Source organism: Nymphalis io, chromosome 1 (assembly GCF_905147045.1).
Source record: "Nymphalis io chromosome 1, ilAglIoxx1.1, whole genome shotgun sequence".
NCBI classification, from domain to species: Eukaryota; Metazoa; Arthropoda; class Insecta; order Lepidoptera; family Nymphalidae; genus Nymphalis; species Nymphalis io.
This window is the reverse complement of record NC_065888.1, coordinates 8960943-8986714: the sequence shown is the minus strand read 5'-3', so window position 1 is coordinate 8986714 and position 25772 is coordinate 8960943. Positions and strand designations below refer to the sequence as shown.

The 25772-nt window shown below is 32.4% G+C and overlaps 1 protein-coding gene across 1 annotated transcript in view; it reads right to left on the bottom strand.

The window, feature by feature from the left end:
- The window catches only part of LOC126781143 (agrin-like), a 60151-nt gene extending 34882 nt beyond the window's left edge, over positions 1-25269 (bottom strand). The window contains exons 1-5 of the mRNA XM_050505973.1: positions 25085-25269; positions 14060-14918; positions 7994-8029; positions 4012-4221; positions 1919-2131 (exon numbers count right to left, since the gene is read on the bottom strand). Of these exons, the coding sequence (XP_050361930.1) occupies positions 1919-2131; positions 4012-4221; positions 7994-8029; positions 14060-14843 (1243 nt within the window). The 5' untranslated portion in view covers positions 14844-14918; positions 25085-25269. The remainder of the gene's footprint in view (positions 1-1918; positions 2132-4011; positions 4222-7993; positions 8030-14059; positions 14919-25084) is intronic.
- Between the last annotated feature and the right edge of the window lie 503 nt (positions 25270-25772).

Here is a 25772-nt window from a genome sequence, read left to right as displayed (position 1 = left end):
ATTGATTTTGAAGTTCCATTTGGAACTTTTCGGAGCCTTGAGCAGCTTGGAGCATGGTAGGTCGGAGAGTAGACCTCATCATTCTCGATCTTTCGGCTTTTAAGTTGATATTTAGAGTGCCTCGAACCAAGCGGTGATCACTTCCGGTATTAAACCTGTTGATCACTGAAACATCTCTAAATATGTGCCTTTTATTCGAAATGATAAAGTCTATCTCGTTCCTTGTCACGTTATCGGGGCTTCGCCAGGTCCACCTCCTCTGAGGCTTCTTTTGAAAGAAAGAATTCATCAAAAAAAGCCCCTGCGCTTCGAGAAAGTTTACCAGCATTTGCCCCCTGTGATTTCTGCAGCCCAAGCCGTAAGGTCCGACTTTCGATTCACCGCTATCTTGTACTCCCACTTTAGCATTAAAGTCTCCCATAACAACATTGTAGTGGGCCCTCGAGGTGTCGTTGAGGGCCTTTGCGATGTCCTCGTACATCGCTTCGACCACATCATCAGAGTATGTCGAAGTTGGCGCATATACCTGTACAACCTTCAGGGAGTACCTGTCGGAAAGTTTTAGGACAAGGTACGCTACCCGGTTCGACACACTACTGATTTCCACAATGCTGCTAATGAGATCCTTTTTGACTAGAAAACCGACACCACCCTGGGAGAGGTTATCACCTTCGCGGAAGTAGAGTAAGTTACCGGACTCTAGAGTTATCGTGTCCTCCCCCTGTCTTCGGACTTCAGATAACCCCAGTATATGCCAGTTTATATGACTTAACTCTACTTCTAATTCGGCGAGGTGATGGTCCAGCCTCATCGAGCGTCCATTATACGTTGCCATTTTCAGTCGTTTTATACGGTAGCCTGCCGTGAACCGGTGATTCTTAGCACCCCCTGCCCTGCCGATACCGCGACCGCTACCTTGGTCGGGCCTAGCGGGCTTGCCGGTAACTGGGGGCCTTTTTTTGGGCGCATCTGCCATTAAGGGAGGGGTTTGCCCATACTCGCCGCGCTGGGCAGGCGTGTTGGCGAGCGCAGTAGGGGGTAAGATGTTTATGGGAGGGGGGACGCTGCTGCCCATCCCCCCTTTTCCCCGTCCCTCAGTCGCCTCTTACGACACCCACGGGATGAGATTGGGGGAGTACTATTCTAAGCCGGTACTCCACGGTACTTTTCGGTATAGATTCATGTATTCTACGTCTCATTCTCGCCTATTATCTAATTACAGGTCTTATTTCATATCAAACAAGATTAAGTTTACATTGAACATCAAAATAATAATCCCTCATTATGTTTAAAAAACAAATGCCGCTGTTCTTATGGACAAATTTTGATCAAATCTTTATGAAACACACGCACAAAAAATATGTTGACCCTTTTTACGTACTCCGTTCCTTTCATTAATAACGACCTCATCTTAACGAGTTTTATTCACGTTTTCAAACTTGAGACGGAACAATATAAAGTCATTTGTTTTGAATAATTTCCTTTACAAACGTTAATCTCCAGTATTTATTTGTTACGGTTGTATTAACACTTTGTCCAAAAATATTTCAATTTCATACAAAAACAAAGGATTATTTTCCCTTTTCAACCTTTACATAAACAATAATATCCTCCCAACCAAAAAAACACGCAGATATCACATTAAAGTGCACTAGTTTATGTGCAATTATAGATACAACCTAATCTCCCTTATTCTCGTATATCGTAGTTCTAACGAATTATTTCTTTCCTCGGACTTTCTTGCACTGAAAACTTCTAAACAGGCAGTTATTGCCGATTTTTAGACATAAAACAATAGCATTATATCACGATCCGAGATTTAAATCTGACACTTGTAATCTGAAGCTACAACGTAGCCACTAGGCCAAATAACAGCTACATTTATATGCCTAAAACAAAGGTTTGTCAATCTACTTACCACATTTTCCATGATATTTGATAGTTATGTTAAGTTGATTGTCACAAGCGTGTTTGTCGAGATGACAAGCAGATGGATACTCGTGACCGTCGCTTCCGCAAACAGTCTTGCGTCTTTGACAGCTCCGTGGACACCGGCATTCGGGCTGGCCATAGGTTACTATACATCTGGCACCCGTTGGACATGTCACGGCGCTGCATGGATCGCCCGCTTCTATTGAATCGGAGTGCATTATGATAAAGGGTTTTTTATTCTTAATCTATAAACATAATCTATACAAACTTTGTCTGTCTGTTACGCTTTCACGACTAAGCTATTGAACCGAATTTGATGAAGATTGGTATAATACAAGCAACGATTGGCTATGTTATACATAACACCTCTTTTCAAGCTAGCCCACAGCCCACTTTTTAAAACTGGTTACACATAAACGATGCCATCATGGCATGCCCAGCAGTTTAAAAAATTAATAAAACATAGAGATTCGTTAGTGAAATAAATATTTTTTTAAGTATATTATATAGTATACGTGCCACACATATAGAGCGGCCGTGGAAAGAGAGCAAGGCGGCATAAAAAACATCATGCCCAGCAGAATCAGTCTTAACCCCGAGGTGCGCTAATATATATTTCACATTAATAAAATTGCAAGAAAGCTGTAATTTTTGAAATATTAATAAAGGCTAGGCTATGATTATTGATTATAGGCTATTATTATTGTATTGCATATAATGAAAGCTGTTTGGTTTTTATTATTATAGTAATTAGATTCCTAAAAACTTAAATATGTTATTTTTAGTATATAAACTAAGACACACTCAGCAGTTCGTTTGTTTTTAATAAGCATATTTATTAATTTTTGTGTTTATTATAAAATTAGAATATAATAATACCTTTAAAATCATATAGTATTATTATTATTATAGATGTACAACCGATTGGTAGATCTATATTCAAGAATGGTAAAATTTCAACCATACACAAAAGTATAGTTATTAATTAGCAACATTAGTAATTGCAGAAACTACTCGCAATCTTTTATAATTTATTTGTTTAAGAAACGAGTTTTATTATTTATTTATTTATATTATTATTTATTACTTTAATAGATAAAAATAAAACTACATACATTTCCACATAACTTCAAACGAGGTGTATTAACAAAGATAATGCAAGCATAAATAAAATGCCTGCAACGCTAACTTTAAGAGTATTTTTAAAAATCCTATTCGAGATGTTAAATGAACTAAAACTTCAGTTCAATTTACCGTGGCAAAATACTCGCAATTGCTGTCGCGAGACGACATATTTTACGAGATGACTTGGGGTAAGGGGTTATTCATGTTTTGTTATTTACCTCCTACACTAATTTTCGTTGAAATTTATTCAAGAATGCGCTATATTTTTCGCTTTTTATCCTTAAATAAGTCTTTTGTAGTCATACTTAGGGTAACATTGATACAACTTAAAATAATAAAAACCATACAATATGTTATGTTTATAAACTACTATGACGTTTAAAAAAACACAGACTAATAATAATCGCTCTTTTTGTAAGGAGTTCCTGGTATTTATGTATACACCTTGAATTAAGCGTAAAGCACTATGTACGACAAAGCGTGGACAGTTGAAATAAATATTTGCCCTTTACCCTTTTGATGTGTACAGTACAATAACAGCCTGTTAATGTCCCACTACTGCCCTAAGGCCTCCTCTCCCTTTTGAGGAGAAGGTTTGGAGCTTATTCCACCACGCTGCTTCAATGCGGGTTATTAGAATACACATGTGGCATAATTTCAATGAAATTAGACACATGCAGTTTTCCTCACGATGTTTTCCTTCACCGTCAAGTGTCATCGGCTAAGAATCACGCGTTCTAACCACTAAGCCATCTCGGTTTTTTAATTTGTAATTAAAAAGCAATTAGGAAGGCTTGTTTGATATTTGCAATATTTGTAGACGTACAATTGCATTTGTAACATGTTCGAAAAATAAATATAAATATATGATTACATTTTCCTAAGTGCTAACGTAAGCACAAAAATTAAATATAACAACTAAATGCTTAAATTTGTGTTTGACGAGTCACTTACCACATTCTCCCTCATGTTTGATTCTTAAGTTCAGCCTTCTTTCACAGGCTTCTTTACGCAAAAAGCAATGGTTGCGGTATGTTCGACCAGCGGTGGAGCAAACGGGTGCCGCTGAGGACGGACAGCTGGTGGGACACGCGCAGTGGGCACGACCGTCGCCTAGTGACACGCATTCCGCGCCCCACCTGCAGAATGTCTTCTCACATGCTTCTAAAATAGAATCATATTTTAATTAATAATACTTATAGTTTAAGCAAAATAGCCTTGAAATAAAAGTTCAATTTCCAGTATAACATTAAAACTTAAAGACAAACATAGTGATCTGAACAAATACATGATTAAGGTCTAACCCTGAAAAATCACACAATTCTCAATTTTCTACCTGAAAAACGAAGTCCGTGACTAAATTATTAATGCCATCTAAAATAAGATGCGAATATCCGCTTTTCCACCGCATTGTGTTAGCAGGCTTTGGGATTACCGATCTATATCGCCTAGTTAAAATTCCGAGCAGAGATTGTCGAGCGCGAAGTCACACAACGCTTTAGCAAAAGTTAATTTACAATTTTCTTCTCGATTCTGAAGTTGAAAATGCTTTTGTTGTATTCCACAACTCTTGTTCGTTTAACTTACGTGATCAGTAATCAGACTAATTTCAAAGTATTCGTATGTCTGTAAATATTACCAATATATAATATATTAAATACTAAGCCATGTATGATTACATGTTTATGTTCTACCCAAATCCCTATCATATAACGCAGTTTAGTAAAAAAACCGGTTGTCATTTTATCGAGAGATAAAATAAAATCCATGAAAAGCCTACATTGACAATCTAATAAAAATGATTTCAATAATCAAAATTGGTCCAACTATTTCGCCGAATAATTAGTGAAAATATTATACAAAATAAAAAGCCTTCGTTAAATACTTACTAATAGGTATTATTAATGTGAAAGTGAGTATTTTTTTTTATTTGTTACGCTATCACGTCAACCAATCATCATGAAATTTTGCATACAAAATGTCAGGTGTACATAAAACATCATACATGATACAAGGACAAGGATACGTTATACCTAAAAACACGCAGGCAACTAGTTTATTTATTAGTTTATAAATATGAGGTTAAAAATCTTCTTTTATTAAGGCAGATAACTGACATTTGACAAAGATATTTCTATGATTAATCTGAAAATATTATTTTCACACCAAATACACAAGATTTATCCCAAAAGAAAATGAGATCAAGCATTGGTATATTAACCAAGAATTCATTTCCTTTACTTTTATAAAGGCTGTAGACGAATCCGTTTAAAGAAACGAAAGCAGTCGGAAATAACAATTCGAAAGAAACAAACAAAATTCTAGAACGCGAATCGCTGTAGACGTCTGATATAAATGGAGACAAGAGGGGAGATAAAAATGATGGCGGATGCCTCGTGAATTGAGGCAAAATTAGGATATTCACCGCGCTGCTCTTTCAGCCTCGCTTGAACTGTTTAAATTATCGATAAATAGCTCGCTACTCGCTGTTTTTTGTAAATTATATGCACACGGACGAATATAAATTACAAATATAGACATAAATTGTGACTGTAACGAAACCTTGTTTCTATAAAATAGGTTTTACTATCTATTATCTGCTTTTTTCAATATTTTGCAACAATCGAACTATTACTGTATGTGTTTTTACAATCTATAGATTGATACGTCTTGCTAACTAAATTTATAATAACAGTATTTTACATATTATGTTAAAAAGATTATAATGATTAAACGGGTGTATAACAGTTTCGGCAAAATGGTTGTTAACTGTTTGCTCAAACCACGTCTCAACGCGTCATGCCGTGGTTCGCAAGGAATTAAAATTGGTTAAGAACCAGGTTTGTCCACCCATTCGAAAAATTCACCGATATATAACACATTAATAGTCAAAGGATATTTTTTTTCATTTTTGAAAATTAAGGAGGCATTCATAAAATACAGTTCTTTATTTTTCATTAAAGGAAATTTGTTAACTAAACACTTTCATCTAAATTTATGATAACGTAAAATATGATCTCATATATTCATTGAACTTGCTTTGACTACCAAAATTATAAATATAATTAAGTATATACAAGTACGCTCAATTACTCCGATAGGAACTTTCGACGGTAAATTATTTCACAAATAAAGTTTCAATTTAAATTTCACCGAGATATTTTATTCGTTAAAAAAATGTTTATTGAATGTTTGTAACTTCAATCGAGTTAATAAAAAACAGGGCGAAATAAATCACTAGCAAGCAATGTAATGCACATTTATATGGCACTAGACTACCTTTTTCATGATTTATTGCTCAATAACAAATTTGTTTCGCAGTCCCTTGGGTGAAACGTATCGAAATATTAATCCGTCAACTCTAAGCGAAAATCATGAATAATTACTTTAAGTTTGACATAGTACTGGATGTTAAAATATAATATTGTGCGGACTTAGGAGGTTAATGCGGGACGCGCCCTCTCAAAGTCTGAACAAAGCAATTTTGCTGGCTCTCGACTTAGTTGGCATGTCACCCGCACAATGTACACGTGTGGACCAAAGATAAGGCATGCGAAGTTCTAAACAGAACAGAGTTGTGGAATAGTGTAATTATGTCTATTTTTAGGCGGATATTTAGGTTAATGCATTTGCTACGTTCGTATGTACCTTACATTTACATCGCAGGATTATTATCGAAGCCGTGAAATAATCATTTTTCTAGTGACATAATGACACAATAATTTGCCAATCGTTTCGATTTCATACAAAATCAACGACTACGAATACTACCAGTTAAATTATAATTTCACTGAACACATTGTTATATTATGAATAAATGTATTTATTATTTGACTATATTTTGAGGCGTCAATAGCGCAATGTTTCATGGGCCGTCTAACGATGTAAAAGTCGCAGATTTGATCCTTAGGACTTGGTTTATTGTCGTCCCCACTCCTAATACTTTTAAGCTTTACGTTTATTTAGTAGTTAAATAGAAATATTAGTAATTCCTTAAAAATGGGTATATCAAACAGTGCGATGTTCAAATTACATAATTATTTATGTAACCAAGTTATGGGTACAGTTACTATAAAGGTATCGACCAATCAAAACGGGCGAGTTGCTACCATTGATATATTTATCTATGATTACTTATTTACCTTGATACTAAATATGCTCAGTGGTATTACAATTTCACTGAAATTTTATTTACATTTTGTAAGAGTTTTCTACAACTTTTTGAAACTTGCTAATTTATTCATCTCGTGCAAATTATAATGGTAGATACCATTTATCGCAATTTATTAAAATAAATGTAAATATCTATAATGATAATTAAAAGTAGTTTTAATTTTAACATAAAGCAATCATTAAGCTGCAAAGCCTTCAAGTTATATTTAATTATATTAAAAAATCTTTTATACAGAAGTTTCTCTTTTAAAAACGCCAGCCATTGAACGCAGAATTCATCGCTTAGTATGAATAGAACCTTAAGCAATGTAGTCGTCATCATCAAATAGTCCTGCCATTTATGTTAATAGAATACTTACTCGACGAAAGAGCTTCGAAAACTCAAACCCAGTTAAGGAGTACAATTTGAAAAGATTGATCTGAATTTGTGATATAAGCTGTCTTAGGAACTAACTTTCAATATAATACAACGTGATAACAAATATTTTATTGAAATAGGTAAATACATAATTTATTTTTTTATTTTTAGAGATGGTAGTTGAAAAAATACGTCATCTGGGGGTAGGACCTTGAAACTGGTCATACAAGAAGTATATACTACTCCTAAGTATGTATTACACTTCTTCCGTTCTCAATGCGCATAACCATGGGATCTAAGATATCATGCCCATTGTGGTGTAATTAAACTGACACTATATGCTGAAACACGGAAATTAGCTTCAGATAGCTACCACAGATATATATAATTATAAAAATATCTTACCTTCGGGGGCGGGAGGTCTTGGTTGATAGTGTAAATCTGAAACATAAAAAAATAGTTCTTTAATTATCATTATATATGGTATATAAATAAAAGTAAATAAGAGTAGTCTCAATCATTTCAAATTGAAATTAGTAATGAATCCCGATCCAATAAAGATTTATAATCAAGAATGAAGCTTCAAAAATTTATTTAATCAATTCTACTTCTAATAATAATCAATCAATTGCGAGAATTCAAAACGAATATTCGATATGTAAATAGAATTGTGTAATTAAATCAAAAAAGCATTATTACAGCTACTAAATATCCAAAATAACTGTTTCCGTCCCCTAGTTCATTTAGTAAATCCATTCGGATTGTTATTTAGAGCAGAAGCCACAATAATCTAATTATTAAGCCCGTGCATATGCGCCACAATGTTTTAACTTTACACGGTCTATGCTCCAATAGTTTTTAGTGGTACTAAATGTGATATATTTGCGTTGGAGGCTGTAGGCAGAACAATATGTACACGAATTGTTGGAATGGAACCAGGTTTTGTAAAGATATATTAGTTTGAGTTCAAACAAATTGTTTCTTTTTTGTACATAAAACAAATAAATAATGTTGTCGAGTATTACCAGTAGTACCAGTTTGCCGGTACATACTTACACTGTGTTTTGTGACATTTTCTTGTGTGCAAATTCGACAAAAACAATTATTGAAAATTTGCGGAAAACATCAGAATTTGCCTGTATCGAATGTATATTTTCTTAGTCTTATTTCTGCTGGTAACACTTAAGTTCGTTAATAGATACCAAATAAAAAAAACGAATCGGCTGATAAACAAAGGAGACGTACTAAATTGTTATCTTTGCCTATTTATGTGTAAATTTTTCTTAGGTTAAATTAATAGTTTAATTAAATAAACTATTTAACTACCTTATCATCAATTAATCCTCTTTTGTTTAACAATATTTATTGTGATGTGATTTTAAAACTAACCAAACAGCGTTTACAAAATAGGAATGAGAAAATACTTTTATTTTTAAAGTTAAAACAGAAAAGCCAAGCTTAGTCTAATTTTGTAGTAGATTGTTCCATATATTTTCAAGCAGCTCATTCTTTATTTAATAACACCGTTAAACAAATACTCAAAGCGGAACTAGAAAAAAATAACAGCTATTTATTTTTGCAACATGAATAAACAATTATTTTACTTTTAACAAGTGAATTAGGTCTGGGCATGTTAATTGCAGAGTGTAAAGCGTTTAAAAATAATTAATAGTAATTTAAAAATGTCCTTTGTAACTACCACGTGCTTGAACAAAACCAACACAAATGTTTTTAGTCCACACGAATTAATTTACGCACACACACCACCTTAGCACGGAACATAACATTTCGGAATGTGACACAAAGAGGTCGCGCCTAATGGGTTCGCAGTCCGGATAAATATAAAATACAAGAGGCTGGCAAAACGTGCGGTCATAGGCCGGGGTATGCTGAGCGCCATATTGTTTTATTGCAAATTGGTTGGATGTACCGCGCCTGTCCTTTACATATACGAGGCTATTAAACTACGACCGGTGCCCAGTCACGTGTTAAACGAATCCAATCGCTGCACAATGTTAGACGGAGAACGGGCATCGACTCTCATGACACGTAACTAAGGTTCGAAAAAACGTTATGCAAATATCAAACTCAATTCCACGTTCAAATCTGTGGCCATGCAATCTAAAAACATACTCTACGTTTGCCAAAAAGGTAAACTGTTCGTAGTGCAACTAACTTCATGTATAAATTAAAGAGTAATATTAACTTTTCGTTTTCATAATTATTGCACAGTCGTTAATTAGAAGTCAATTTAATAAAGCTGATATGACCCAGTAGTTAGAACGCGTGAATATCAATCGAAGTCGAAGGCGAAGATTCAAACCGGCCAAGGATAATTTAATTATATGTTTATAATATATCTTAATGTGAATCTAACAACCCGTATTAGAGCATTGTGCTTAAATATGCTCCAAACCTTCTCCTCAAAAGAATTGGAAGCCTAATCCATGCAGTCGAGCTTTCACAGGCTGTTATTTATCTTTCTACGATTTGATTAAAATTATACTGATTCATTATTTCGTAAGATCTGTAGTTAGAGGAATAAAATCTAGCAAAGTATCTGTATATAACAATCGATGTATCATTCAAACAGTACTGAGTAATGTTTATTCGTTTAATTATTTTAATCACTTTCAATAAATTTCAAATACTTTTTAATAATAATCCAACGATTATCAAATTGAGTTGAATGTAAAATTAAAAAGATATCAGATAGAGCATTTCAATCGAGTACGAGATTAAATCCGGTAGGGACGCAACAGGAAACTGAAGTGGTATCGATTTACAAGGAATCGAGGCGGCCGGTACAGCGCCGCAACAAATTGAAATTGATATCATCGGTGGGCAGCTACCGGATATTACGGGTGTCAAGCGCAATCACGCACCAGCAGGTCTAAGTGCGATCTATATCTTCAGATCTTTAACTTGCACTGATTTTATATATTTACCTAACTATCTTACAACCGAACGATCTAAGCTTATTTATTGCTGTTACTTCCTCAAGTGAAATCAAAACTTATATTATAAATGTGAAAGTGAGTATGTTTATTGCGTTGTCACATTTTAACTACTCAACTGATCATTATTAAATTATACATACACGTTTTAAGGGGTACAAAAGGAAGAAGCAGGCGAAAAACTGGTTTCACAAAAAATAAATATATTTATCTAATCTAGTTTACATTATGCAAAACTAAAATATATTAACCGTTTAAAAAGTGGTAGCTTGACGCTACTTATTAGTCTAAAAACTTGCGTGTCAAGCTACCGTTTTTCATTTTCATTTTTGTATAAATTATACTCAATTATTGTAAAGGACACAAGTGTGGCTGTGTGCGTGATTCAGAGACTTTACCCTTAAACTGAGTCAGTCTGTTAATGATACAAAAATAAACGCGTTGGTTTCATTATATGAATAACTATTTGTTAAAATTTACCCAAACTATAGAACATTTATTCTACAGATATTATCATAGCTTGTATTAAATTAAATAATATAATAGAAAAACCTTATTCGTAAGGTCATTGAACTGGTTAATAATCTTTTAATTTTTTTTTTATTTTGTTGGGATATATCTGTTGTTATAAATACAGTAATATTCCTAATATAGTATTTCAACTATTACTTTTTCGTAATAAGGTACTTAATAACCAAAATTGGAATTTTAGCAAATATTTTTAATAGCTGAAGCATCATTTGAGAGCTTGCACGGCCTAATGAAAAGAACGTGAATTTTAGCTAAAGAACGCGCGCCCCAATCCTGGCAAATACCATTGAGCTTCCATGAGCTTAAATTGTGTCAACAACTCATTTTAACTCATTTCGTATTTTATCAAAAAAATTATTTAAAAAAGAAATATAATTAATAATTATAAAAATAATGTATATAACCCACCTAAAATGATAGTTGTGTGTGCAAACAATAATTAGACAGTTATGTTATTTACAGATTCATCCCAACATTTTTATATTCTATGAATTCAATAATATTTTCACAAACAAGTATACAAAAACAGCCTATAGCATGTTCCTTATGAACAGAGCAGCCAACTAAAAATTTATGCTCCAACATAAATGTTTACTTTTATTATTTAAACGTTTTTTATTTACCTTGTAACTTGTTATAACTGTTTAGTTAAATAATTAAATATATTTATTGATTCATTAATTCATTCATCAAATCATTACCCGGTGAATTGCGTTAGTAATGAGTATTGGCAAAAAAGTATTAATATGATCTATTAAATAATTTACCTTTAACATATATTTTTTTCAAATATTTTCTGTTGAAAAAGAATTTCGCTTTTACTAAGGTAACTAAGTATTTGTTTTAACGAATATCTTAAAAATTAATAAAATCTTAATTAGGCTTAATGTAAATATTTTATAAATTGTAAATTGTCTGTTTTACAATGTTATATCTTAAAAATATATTTTTTTTTTAATATAAATAACTATAACACTATTTTGTATCTATTTTGAAACTATGAGACTGAAAGTTTAAATAAATTGCATATTAATGTAGGATTTCTGAATACTAAAATATATAAAAAAACTTTATAATTTAAAAACATCAGATGCATTTCATAAAATTCAATAATAAGATTGAAAAATTGTATGGTACGTAACGATGACTGCAGTAATATTTAAAAGCATAAATTGAATTTTCTAGTGAACTAAATATTTCAAACCAGTTCATATATTCCTGAAGAATTTTGTGCTCGAGCAGCGTGAAAATTAATCGATCGATTAGCCATTCGCTCCGAAGCTAAGGTTGAACGTGACCCGTGAATCAGTCCCCAGGCACTGCCGGTAGAAATTAATTATGTCGGAGAATGAAAAAAAACGGTCAAGTGTATAACGAACACTGATGGTCCCGTATTATATACTATGTATGACACTGAATTAGATACCTACCAAAAGTTTTTAAGCGTTTGCTTATATTTTCATAAGTTTGAGTACGTACTAGTGAATTTGAATGTGATTAATTTGTGTGTATAATTTATATAGAGCTCCACGGTAAGGGAAAAGGTCTCGAGTAAATCTGCAAGTATTGAATAAAAATATTCCACTATATATATACGTATAATTAGATGCTTTTTACTAATATTTTTATTTCTTCCCAAAGTTCTAATTTGTAAGCTTGTGACAGATTTTTTGGATTTAGTCTTCCGGTTTTATTTTTATGGCTAAGAACCCCTAAAATGTCTCGATACAATATCAATTAAAAGTAGAACATTAATTTTTTTGAAACGACGTTATTGTATAGGCAGCCAATTAATATCTTAGTTTAAGGCTTCTTCGCTGCTTATTTAAATGTTGGTATACCTTATGTATTGTTTAATAAAAAAGTGACGTTTGCATATAATTAGTAGCACAAAGGTCGAATATAATTGACTATGTTTATTATTTTTATACTATAAATATAACTTTATTAATTTGCCCTTGTACGTTGGTACCACCGATTACATCATATGGTTTATTCACGGTTATACAATTTATGTGAATAATACCGTATTACTAAAACGATCGTTGTTTTCAGGTTATGACATACATTCAGTGGTTTCAGCGAGATACATTACAATCTGTCGGACGTCATTATAGTTTTTTATGCACTTATTAGTTTTTTTTTTTTTGATAATATATCCGCAATTTACAAATTTTCAAAGTACGATTTGTATCTTTTTTTATTGAAATATACTTGCAAATACAAATGAAACAGAGTGAACAGATTTATGACATATATAAAAATGATCAGTATGTTTTATTGTATCAAATAAAAAGATTTATACATGGATTCAACAGATATCTTGAAATGATGACAAAATCAACATATCAACTCTGACAAAAATATCAATCTTAAATATTTTTCAGTTTTTTTTTATATTTGAAGCTATCAAAATAAAGATTCAAAAAATAGTTCAGTTAATAAATAATATTAACTGTTTTATAAAGTTATTATCAAATCCCAATAAATATCCCCTTCCATAATAATTAATTCGGTTATTACTTTCATAAATTCAATTTTAGTATTCCATTTAAAAAAAAAAATTTAGAGTAAATCGATAGTTTTGTTTGCAGATTAGTAGTTAAATTTCACCAAATAGTTTCATCGCAATTTGAAAATCCTCTACATGGCGGCCAAGTGCCACTAAAATAAATGTTCTGTCAGAGAGAAAAACGAGCGGAACGTTACTCCCCACGCCCGCGCCCCACACTCGTTCACCTCACTATTTCATTTCAACAGAATCAACTGCGAATTAAGGGCGTAGGCCATACAAACGGTACTTATCATTTATATTGCTTTGGCAATGCACGATTTAAGCTTTCCCTTATTTATGTACACCACCATAATATTTCTGTCACGATTAGTAATCGCTCAGAGAATAAACTTAAATTCATACTATTAAAGTAACTGCATCTATACTATTTCATATTTACTACGTAAATAATTATAAAGCATTACTTACAGTTATTAGTCAATAAGAACCCTGTCGAAACGCCCAACAATATTAAAAAAAATAACAGCAGAAGAATTATAAGTGCTGGTCTGCAATAATGAATCCAACAATAGTCTTCAGAGTTCGCTGCTTGGTCATTTGAAGACCACGAACAGCACTTCCTGCATGTCGCATCTGATGGATTCGTAGGCCGCACGACCGCACTGTTTCCTTGCTGATTAACTATCACACCCTGCACCGGAGTTTCATTTCTCTGACTGTATGTAGCATTTTTTTCAGATATGCGTGCAAAACCTGAGCTATCTTCATCCTGTGAATGACCATACACTCCATACGATGCCACCATATCGACTCCCGAAAGTGACCTCGTGGTATCGTTTCCACTATCTTGCGCGCCATTATTGTCTGATGTAGGCCAACACTCGCATGAACATCGGTCTTCTTTTCGTCTTTGCCTAATCTGTGCCGCATCAGATCTCGTGATATGAACATCAACTTTTTTCTCTTCCTCCTTTTTAATTTTATTGTCTTGTGATACGGTATCATTATTCGAACTATAATTTTGCAAGTTCTTATGATTTTCTATATACCAGTGCCTCTCCTCCGCTCTAAGTGTAGTGTCGTTATTCCCTTCGTAAACGTCTGCGTAGTTTGAGAGGGGGTGAGAGGAGGGACTGTAAACTGGTATAGGCGCAAGCTGTCCGTACCCTCGATCATATTGCGGAGGCCTTGAATTCGTTGCGTAGTAGGTTGTAGATACAGGCACGGTATATTCGTAGCCTGACCTGTTCATCTTCAGTCCTTATCCGCCACATTTGAATTTACTTTCTGCCAAAACAACATCACTTTCACTGGTTGTATAAGTGGTCTAAAATATATAAATGAATTGATAAATATTACAATGTTTTTTTCGTCAAATAGCGTCATATCTATGATAAAATATGAATACGTAAATACGAAAATGTATTCATATAATATGAAATCGGGGCGATAGAAAGGCGAATATAAGTTAGAACACAAACTTTGTTGATTTTGTTATGTGTTACATTCGGAGGCAGAAAGTTATAGAGTTGAATACACATCTGTTTATCTCAATTACTCCTCTTGTTCAGCGGTGGTATTTATCTTTTGTGTTAGGACAAACGCCCCTTTCCTCACCCGCTACAGAATAAGATAGAACAAGGGAGTAGCAGAGTGAGCAAATATTTCTTAGAAGTTTACTGACTATATATAAATAAAACTATTCATTGTAAACATTTTAGTAACTATAGTTCGTTAAATTATGACTATCATTCGTCTACGATAATTTTAAAATTTGATTTTAATTCGCGGCTAATAAAAATTAGTTAGACCGCTAAGTCAATTATTTAATGGAGTGTTAATCCCTGCGGTCAATAGTACGTCCTGTCATAATTAATTAAATTAAAAGCAAACTAGTCAACAAAGTCGTAACATGAAACTGGATTGCGTTTTACAGACTAATATTATAACAAGCACGTGAATTTAAATAACACATTAGTATGTTTAGTGAGTGTAATTTTGTTCTTTGCTATTTTAATTTGGTACCGTAATGGTATAACCATAATAAAAATATTTAGAAAATTGAAAAAGAAAATGCTTTTGACCTGCTTTTCTATTTTATAATATTTAATCTTATCTTTTATGTAGGATTATTTTGTAGAGCTATAAACAGAATTTGTTTAAGTAAATTATAGACAAACAAACTAATAAAAAATACATAAATAATAATTATTTTTAGTTAAATTTCTTTCTTTGCTATTTTAATTTAGTATCATAATATTATAATCATACTAAAAATATTTAGAAAATTGACTGCGAGAATGTCTTTGATCTTTATTAAAAATATAATATACTCCTTGGAATTTATTTTTGGAATTAACTTTGAATGATGTAGGATTATTTCGTAGATTTATTAATAAAATTTATTAAAGTAAATTATAGATAAACCATAAACATAAAAGTTTGTAAATAATGATTAAGATAAATAATAAAAGACAACATAACTAACATTCTACTATATTTTCCTGAATCTCAAACCACTATTATTACAATTAGCCAACAAGATTCATCCTAATAAGATTAGTAAACATATTTATTTATCAAAGACATATTTGCTTTGATCGTAATAATATTTATATTCTAATCCTTTTACCAATTATCCTAATTAAAACCTCCTTAGCGAGACTTGACATGGATTAAAAGTATTTGCCTTGTAAGTAAATTGCTACAGGAAATCCTTTTAGATTAAATTTACCTCGTCCCATTCGTTAATTTGTGTAACATTTTATTTTCTTTTGGTTTTATATAATAAACATTAGATGTTAACTTAGTTTATGTTTGTATAAACATACATGTAATATAACGTATTAATTATTATTTACTACAAAGAGAAAATATTTACTGAATTTAAAATTTAGATTTTATTTTATTCACATTGTAATAAGCAAATATTATTTTTCAAAATAGATCTATATCGCAAGCTACTCCACTGAACGCAGCTAGTCTAATGAAGCGCTAAAAAGCGCTAAAAAGCGCTAAAGCTGCATAATTACTATCTTCCTAACCTACATCCTTCACGCTACCCTATTTGCTTCAGTCACTAAACTGACCGTATCCACTGTTACGGTCAAACTCTTGAAGCGGTAACATTTCACGCTTAGCTGTAGTTTAGTTCCATAAAGGGATCTATCGCTGCTTGCGTTAGTTATACACGAAAGATACTCTACGATTGAGTAAATTCATTTCTGTTTTGAAAAATTAAGGCTTAACGCGTACCATATATATGAATGGAAAACGAATTTCTTTGTATTAAAGCAATTTTCCTATAAATTTACTTCAGAGTTTTAAAAAATTAAAAAGTGTATTGAGATATTACAAGGAAGTTAAATTTCATATGTATTATATGTATGTGTTCTAAGTGAATTAATAATAGTAAATCTATATTTAGAGTGAAAAATTAAATAGTTCACTTGGTCAATACGTTTAAAGACGTAGCGCAGCTCGAACCTTTCTATTATGGGCTATTTCAAAGATTTTTAACCTTTGTTCCAAATGTACTAGTTAAATTTGCTTTGATAAGACATAATGCTGTCAGATAAAAAAACGAGCTTGAAATATTCTCCAATTTTAATAGTAAAGACAAAACTGTTGGGGTACTGTTCTGTATCTATAAGAGATGAATAAAATATGGTGTCCTAGATTTTTTACAAAATCTTTTACAACATTCGTATATAAACAAACCGTACTGACAAGTTTCTCGTACAACGGTGACATAATAAGCTATATCTCAAACTATATCAAATTACATAAACTGATCACATATCAGTTGGATTAGTAGTCAATACAAGAATACAAAAAAAGACAAACGAAACTTTACGGCCTTAATAACAAACGTATACATTAGAAGCGTGTTTTCTCTTTTACTATCACCAGTAATATGCCATTCGAAAAAAGAAGACAAAGCATTATGAGTAACTATTGCAGCTGTTATACAACGTTTATTAGTAGTAAAATAATATTACTATGATTGATGCAAAAAAGCCGAGATGGCCTAGTGGTTAGAACGCGTGAATCTTAACCGATGATCATGGGTTCAAACCCGGGCAAGCACCACTGAATTTTCATGTGCTTAATTTGTGTTTATAATTCATCTCGTGCTTGACGGTGAAGGAAAACATCGTGAGGAAACCTGCATGTGTCTAATTTCATTGAAATTATGCCACATGTGTATTCTACCAACCCGCATTGGAGCAGCGTGGTGGAATAAGCTCCAAACCTTCTCCTCAAAAGGGAGAAGAGGCCTTAGCCCATCAGTGGGACATTAACAGGCTGTTACTGTTACTGTACTGATACTGTACTGATTGATGCAATGATTGTAATAGGGCGTGTATAAAACAAATAACTTATTTTAATAAATATGTAACAAATGCGCTGCGACGAACTAATATAAATATAGCATTTTAGATTACACAAACTAGAGATACGGTGGCGTAATTCAATATTTACTTTAATTCTATAAGCTGATTAGCTTCATGTCCTACTGAGAAGGTACGTTAGGCGAATTGAGTCCCCTACGGTACTATATGTGTATTAACTCGTACCATTAATTAGTTCAATTATAAATAAATATTAGATTTTGAAATTAAAGTTATGCAAACGATATACATGTTATTGCCTAGTTTTCATACTTAATATTTTTTTATAAGATCGATTCATCTGACCTGATAGTAAGTGGTCACTAACGCCCGTATGCGTTGTCGCTGTATTTTTTTTTTTTGTATGCGCCGGGATGGCAAATGACTCTACTCCACCTGATGGTAAGTGGTAGTAGAGTCCAAATGCGACGACGGCCAGTACACTCGGGCAGAATGTTCTGTATTAGCCGTCCCCGCCTTGCCGGCCCGCAAGATGCCTCTTCACGCCTCGTTTGAAGGAACCCGGGTTGTAAGAGGAGGGGAACACGTGAGCTGGTAAGGAATTCCGTTTTTTGGAAGTGCGACAAAGAAAGGAGTTGCCAAATTTCTTTGTGCGCGATGGAATTGATGTCGCAGTTAGGCGGTGACATCGAGAACCAGCTCGCGTGGACTTAAGAAGGAAGGGGGAAGCAGGAATTAGAGAGAATAATTCCTCAGAGCACTCGCCGTGATACAGTCGATAGAAAGCGCTCAGTGCTGCTATCTCACGACGCAATTGTAAAGGTTCAAGGGTGTTTGTGACCTTTACGTCGTCAATAATGTGTACCGCACGTCGCTGCAACCGGTCCAAGGCCTCCAGTAGGTACTTAGCGGAGCCATCCCAAAGGTGCGAGCAATATTCAACGCAAGACCGTACCTGTGTTTTGTATAACAGGCACAGTTATTGTGGCGTAATAAATATTAAACGTTCCTTTCATCGCCAATGCGCCAAACTTGGGTACAAAGATGTTATGTCCCTTGTACCTGTAGTTACACTAGCTCAAGCAACCATCAAAACGAATATATAATTGTAATGCAATTGTACCACCACGCTGGTTCGGAAACTTAGTAGTTACTCTTTTTAATAATCCTAATTCCTACATATCCTGTATAACAACAACGAATCCTAACTCCACGCGTTATTATTATCTATATAATATTATTGGACAATATAGGATATTGAATAATACTTTTTTTACAAAATTAACTTTAAAATATTAAGAAATATATAAAACAATAACTGACTGACATCAACGCTCAGCCCAAACTACTGGATTTAGCACCATGAAAATTTGCATACCGGTTCTTTTATACAGTAGGTAGTAGCACAAAGAAAGATTTTTTTTTAATTTAACCCCTATGGTAGTGATTACTGGGATGAAAGTTTATATTAAATTCTTTTGTAAAGAGCTACGTAAATTGATATTTAGCAATTCTGAATTTTGACTCGAGCGAAGCCGCGGGTAAAGTGCTATTTAGTAAATGTAAAAGCATATATCGAATATTATATACAATTAAAAGAATACAAATTTACATCGAGAAACCTTTTGGTTACGTTTGCTAATATTTTTATTAAATGTATAAAAATATGAGATGGGTGATCTTATTGCTTTAAAAATAATAAAAAAATATATAGATTTGATAACTTAAATTCCGTAATATATGACAATGTTGTGTAAGCGATGGCTAAGCTGTTTCTCTCTATCTTACTTCAGTTTATATCTAGAGCAGGTCACGCAAAGCCATGCAAAACACCTCTAAGACTAAACTGTTGAACATGTAAAGAGGCACATTGAAGCCACCTCCTATTTACCGCAAGAGCTATTTTCTAGTGCCTTGTTTACACGTTTCACACTTTATGCGCAATTACTGAGCGAACTATTTTATCTAAAACGTATTTCATATAAGATACATTTTATTATTGTTTATATATGCTGCTTATATTTAAGCTATTATTTTAATATTTTTATGAAAACAATTTATTTATTATGACAGACTATGAATGAATACGATTCCAGATGATGGGAAGTTCACACCAATATCTAGACATTGGTACTATAAAAAATATTATCAATTACTTATAATATCGCCAATGCGACGAATGACCAATCTAGGTATGTAAAAAGTTTTATCCCTTGTGCTTGAAATTTTCATGGGCTTTAATTTGTGTTTATTATAATACATCTTGTTTTCAGCAGTGAAGGAAAACCTCGTGAGGAAACCTGTATGTGTCTGATGAAAAATTGCGACAGTTGTATCAACGTACTCGCATTGATTAGTGTATATGAATAAGCTCCAAACCTAATTCTCGAAAATGAGAAATCTTAACCCAGCAGTGGGACATTTAAAGACTTTACTATTTTTCTTTTATTCGTCCATCAGCCAGTAACAATAAAACAAAAAAATATATATATTCAACTCTAAAAAATGTTGAAATTTATATGAAAAACTGTCTAAAGGTTCCGGCGCCACAACAATGTGTATGATATAACGTCTGTCCAGATTCTTTTTATATGGAAACGGCTCTTATTTTAGCGCTAGTATTTTTTAGAAACAATTTATAGTTAAACTTTTTTTTTAAACTAAACGTACATAACAGTGACAATTAAAAACTGACGTTATTTATTCGATTGTGTTATTATTTATCAATATATCATTGCAAGTATTTTGTGAAAATGTTATTTGGTTAGATATCAAGATTGAGATACAACTTATGACTGATAAACGAAAAGGCGACGTAGGCTTAGCAACAAGGTTCCACCCGGTCCAAATATAATTATTAAAATTAACAATTTATTGATAATAATAATAATAATAATAATAATAATAATAATATCCTGGGACATTTTTCACACACGGCCATCTGATCCCAAATTAAGCTTGTACAAAGCTTGTGCTATGGGAACCAGACAACTGATATACTACATATACTACTTTTCTTTTGTAAATACATAATTATATAGAAAATTACACCCAGACTCAGGACAAACAGACATGTTCATGCACACAAATGTCTGTCCTGGGTGGGAATCGAACCCACAACCTTCGGCGTGAAAGGCAAGTGTCTACCAACCACGCCAACCGGCTCGTCATAATATCATATATTGACGGTATACTAGTAGTTATTATAAGAATAGTTTCTGATACGATTTCTAAAAAAATCTATTAAATAAAATTTAAAAAAGAAATATCCTAAATGATATTCAAAGTTCGTGGATAATCAAAATTGATGTGTTGGGTGGACTATAAAAATCTACATGTATTAAATATCCATAATTGTAAGGTTTGGAGCCGATTATATTTTCCTTAACATATTTTCATAAAACATATAACTCGAGCCTTTAGTAACAGGTGAGAAAAACTAGACTACTTTTAGTTAGCTTACAATTGATTATCTGATTAACCAATAAATTCAGCCTCTTATATTTTCAAACATATAAAACGTATTTTTTTACAATACTCATACCGATTAAAAGAAACAAATATACTTAAAAAATAAATTCTTAAAGACAACAGCAAAAATTATTTTTCTCAATTTTTGGTTATTTTGGTCTCACTTATATAACTTAATTCTTCAAATAAAAGTATTTTGTATTCCTTCACTACCAAGGGTCATAAAAGGGGTCCTCAAATACCCCATTTTTACTTCAGTCAGCAATATTATCTTGAATAAGACTAGTAGGCGGTGACGTAAAGTCAATAAAGTAGGGGAATAACGCACCATTCAGCAGTTTCGACGGAACGGTTTGGGTCACAGACGTGTTTTAGAACGATCGGTAGCCGGCACCTGAACGTGTAAATGTATGCAAATAGCCAAAACATTTAAATAAGCACGTAGTTACTTATTGTGTGAAACGCGTATGTGACTATAATTCAACACTAAACTCCGCATAATTCTCTTGTTTACAGAACTTAGGATCGTTTTGTATTTGTCCGCTATAATAATTACTTAATTTGAAATATGTTTTAGAAATAGTATGCAATTTATACAAGTATTTTATTTAGATTTTAATGTCCCATGTGTGTAGATGACTGTTACAGAATCACACCCGAATTACATTTTAATAAAATGTATTATTAAAGTCGATTATACCGTATCAGGTTTTTTTTTGTTTAAAAAAAATCCTATTGTAGCAGGCAATTAACAGGAATGGTCACACATACGAAAACGACCGTAATACGTAATGTAAAAATATAATCTTAAATTTTAAATGTCATCATTTGATTACAAGTATATTTTGTACGTCGATATATTATATTCATATATTTTCAATTTATATTTGTAGTGCTTGAATATATCCCATGAATACTTAATTTAGTTTCAGTGTACATACACACCAATAAAAATATAAAATATACATATAAAAATGTCGCATGTATCTGGCTTAAAGCCAACGAATCGGTACGTTTTACTCTTGTATAATCTTACATGTCTCGTAAAATATTGCGTCCGTATTGAAGAATGATGAGTCGTTTCTCAAAATGTATACTATTTAAAATACAACAATTTAGAATACAAAATACGTAACTACTCCTTTTGGTTGTAATTAAAACAATAGAAGCTAAAACATGTAACCCAGCTTGTTACAAAACAAAACTGAAAGAAAATGTGTTTACAGTAATTATGGGGTTTCAACTTATGATTATACTTAATTAAGCTCGAAACTCGAGGAATAGTTAGAAATTTTAATATTGTTGCCATAAAATATTAATTCGATTGTTTCCATGATTAAAATATACAAAAGATCTGTACGAAATTTGATGAAGCAGATTACCTGAATTTCTTGCCTTATGATTCCAATGCTATAACAGATTATATTATACCTACTCCATATATCCATTTGATTGTACCTGCAATAAATTTTGTACTATTCTAATATATGGTGGAGAGGTGGTGTTTACTGGTGGTAGGGCTTTGTGCAAGCTCGTCTGGGTAGGTACCACCCACTCATCAGATATTCTACCGCAAAACAGCAATACTTGATATTGTTGTGTTCCGGTTTGAAGGGTGGGACAAGGACATAAAATCTTAGTTCCCAAGGTTGGTGGCGCATTGGCTATAAGCGATGGTTGACATTTCTTACAATGCCAATGTCTAAGGGCGTTTGGTGACCACTTACCATCAGGTGGCCCATATGCTCGTCCGCCTTCCTATTATAGTGTATTGTTCCAAGCGATCTCTCATTTTGTATCGAGGCCTCGCGGGTTATCCTCCCGCAGTGTTCGAAAATACCGTACTCGTTTATATCTTATACGTTGTATTAATTGTCTTCATAATGTTTTTGAAAAGACTAGTCCAAATTATTATTATCAGTTTTCAACAGGGACTCATTTTTTAAGTTTTTTTAAACTTAATTATTGTATCCACAATACAATACAATAATTAAGAGCTGAGATTGCCCAGTGGTTAGAACTTGTGAGTCTTAACTTCTGATGCATGTATTCTTTATATGCTAAAATTATTATGGTCAATGTTGCATATTTATTTATTTATTATATTACTTTCTATATTTCAAAACCGTTTTCTGTGGCGAGTTTCGTGTTTGTACTGATTCGTCTATATCACCATAAGTCGGCTGGCCACATTTCACGGGTGAGTAATGAAGTGAGTTCTTACAGAATAGCTCTACAGTAGTGTAATCAGACTATAAAGCCGACTTATATATCTTACGTTTTGAACGTAAGTTTGTTTATCAATAGCGTGGTTATATCAAGAAATAGTAACAACGACGATTGTGACATACTTTAATTTTTTGTTTTTGAGAAGGAATATATTACATAAAGTTAAGCTAAAATAATTAAAGTAGAAAAAATATCGTTTAAAAGTTATTTATGTAACTTCCCGCAGAAAATACGATGAGGCAAATGCCGCGGGGCAAAAAGTAAAGAGAAAACCTAACCCTACGCTGGTGTGAGAATATCATTATAGCATACAATGGTTCTTGATTATTTAAAAATCAACCTAGATATTTACTATTGTAAAGTATATACAAAATATAAATCAAAATTTAAATCGACTTATAATTTAAAATAACTTTATTTTTTTTTATTTGTTCGTGTCGTTAAATTCGCCCTATTTTTAAACATAGGTATATAAATTTTTAATGCAAGATACATATTTGAACAAATATGTTTTTAGTACGTATAAAATTTACTTTTATTTAATATTTTATTTAACAATAATAGATATAATGTTATTAGTGCTGTATTTAAATTTAAAATTTATAGTAATTACATAGCACTAACATGAAATAGCTTAAAAATAATTATAATTATTTTTCTGTTCATTTATAGTCTTCGAGCTCGCAACGGAGGTCTTCGAAATGATTTTAACAAAGTAGCAATTCCTACAATTCCGTCATGATATGGTTACAAGGATATTATAATTATTTACAATAATATAAACAGTTTAACTCGAATCAGCTACAATCATTTTATAAATACGAAAAGTAAAAGTAATTTAATAACACTAATGTCTGACGAAAAGTCTATTTATCCTTCCTGGTTCTAATATAACAATTGTTTTTTTTTAATTAAAATAACAACCTGAATTTCAAAATTACAATAATTATGGGGTATATATATCTGTGATGAAATTTCAAAGCTATTTTTAAAGTTCTTAAATTTAAATCTTATGTTAAAAACGTTAATATATATTACACGATATTAAGATATATAGATGATAAAGTGTGGAGTTTGTATTCGTTGATTTTTATACAAGTATTATGTAAAGTATATACTTACTTCTTTAATAAGAGAAAAGGAGTAACTATTAAGAGCTTTCGTGCCGATTCTTCTCGGAAAAATCTACAATATTTTATAAAACCTATAAAGTTCTTTAATTTCTTTAATTTTTAGATCTTATTATAAAATTAATAAAGACATGCGATTTAAAAAGTATGACATTAATTAAACTACCCTAAAGACAATTGGGAAGTAAGTACAGGAATTTATGAACTCATGTTAGAGGGGTATGTTTCATTTCGCGTTGACGAAAACAGCATCATAATATTTACCACAATATAAGTAGATACATTAAGTAACACAAACTAGGTCATACTAATAATCGAAAGTGAGTGACGGACCGCATCGGGTAATCAACCAATGCACCCATATAAACGAAACTTGCGACTTCACATATAATGACTTAAAACACTTCCACGCGAAACACTGAACACATATGTCCATCATACTGTACTCATGTTGTTAAGAGCCCCCATAACAATCATGACAACGGAAACTTCGGTTAAAAATTAAGTTGCTAATGACATGTGGTTCGCGGTCCCGATATCGCCGGAAGGCTGCGTAGCGTCGACGTAACGTCGCCGTAGCGCGGCGCGGACTGGCAGCAAGTACTACGACGCCCCCGCCCGCCCTGCCCTCCTCCTCTGTCACCGCCACTTGCCCAAATCCAGACGAGTTTTCATTAATGTTGTTATCGGTGTAAAGTTCGGCCAAGATAAACTAAGAACCTACAGCTTTAATTAAATGTCCGTGAAATAACCAAAGACAAACAAATAAAGATTCGATAACTTTAAACGAGCAATATTATCAGTTTTCGACCTTTTGACAATTTCGATTAAAATTTGACTTGTCGCTTCAATATTTCTAAAATGACAAACTTTAAATTACCTTTCTTTAGTACATGTTTCATTAGTCATAAATAATATCTTTATGCGATTTTTTTTCCTCAGAACAGTTCTCATAGACATTTGTCACACAATTGTTTAAACGTATTTTTGAGCATC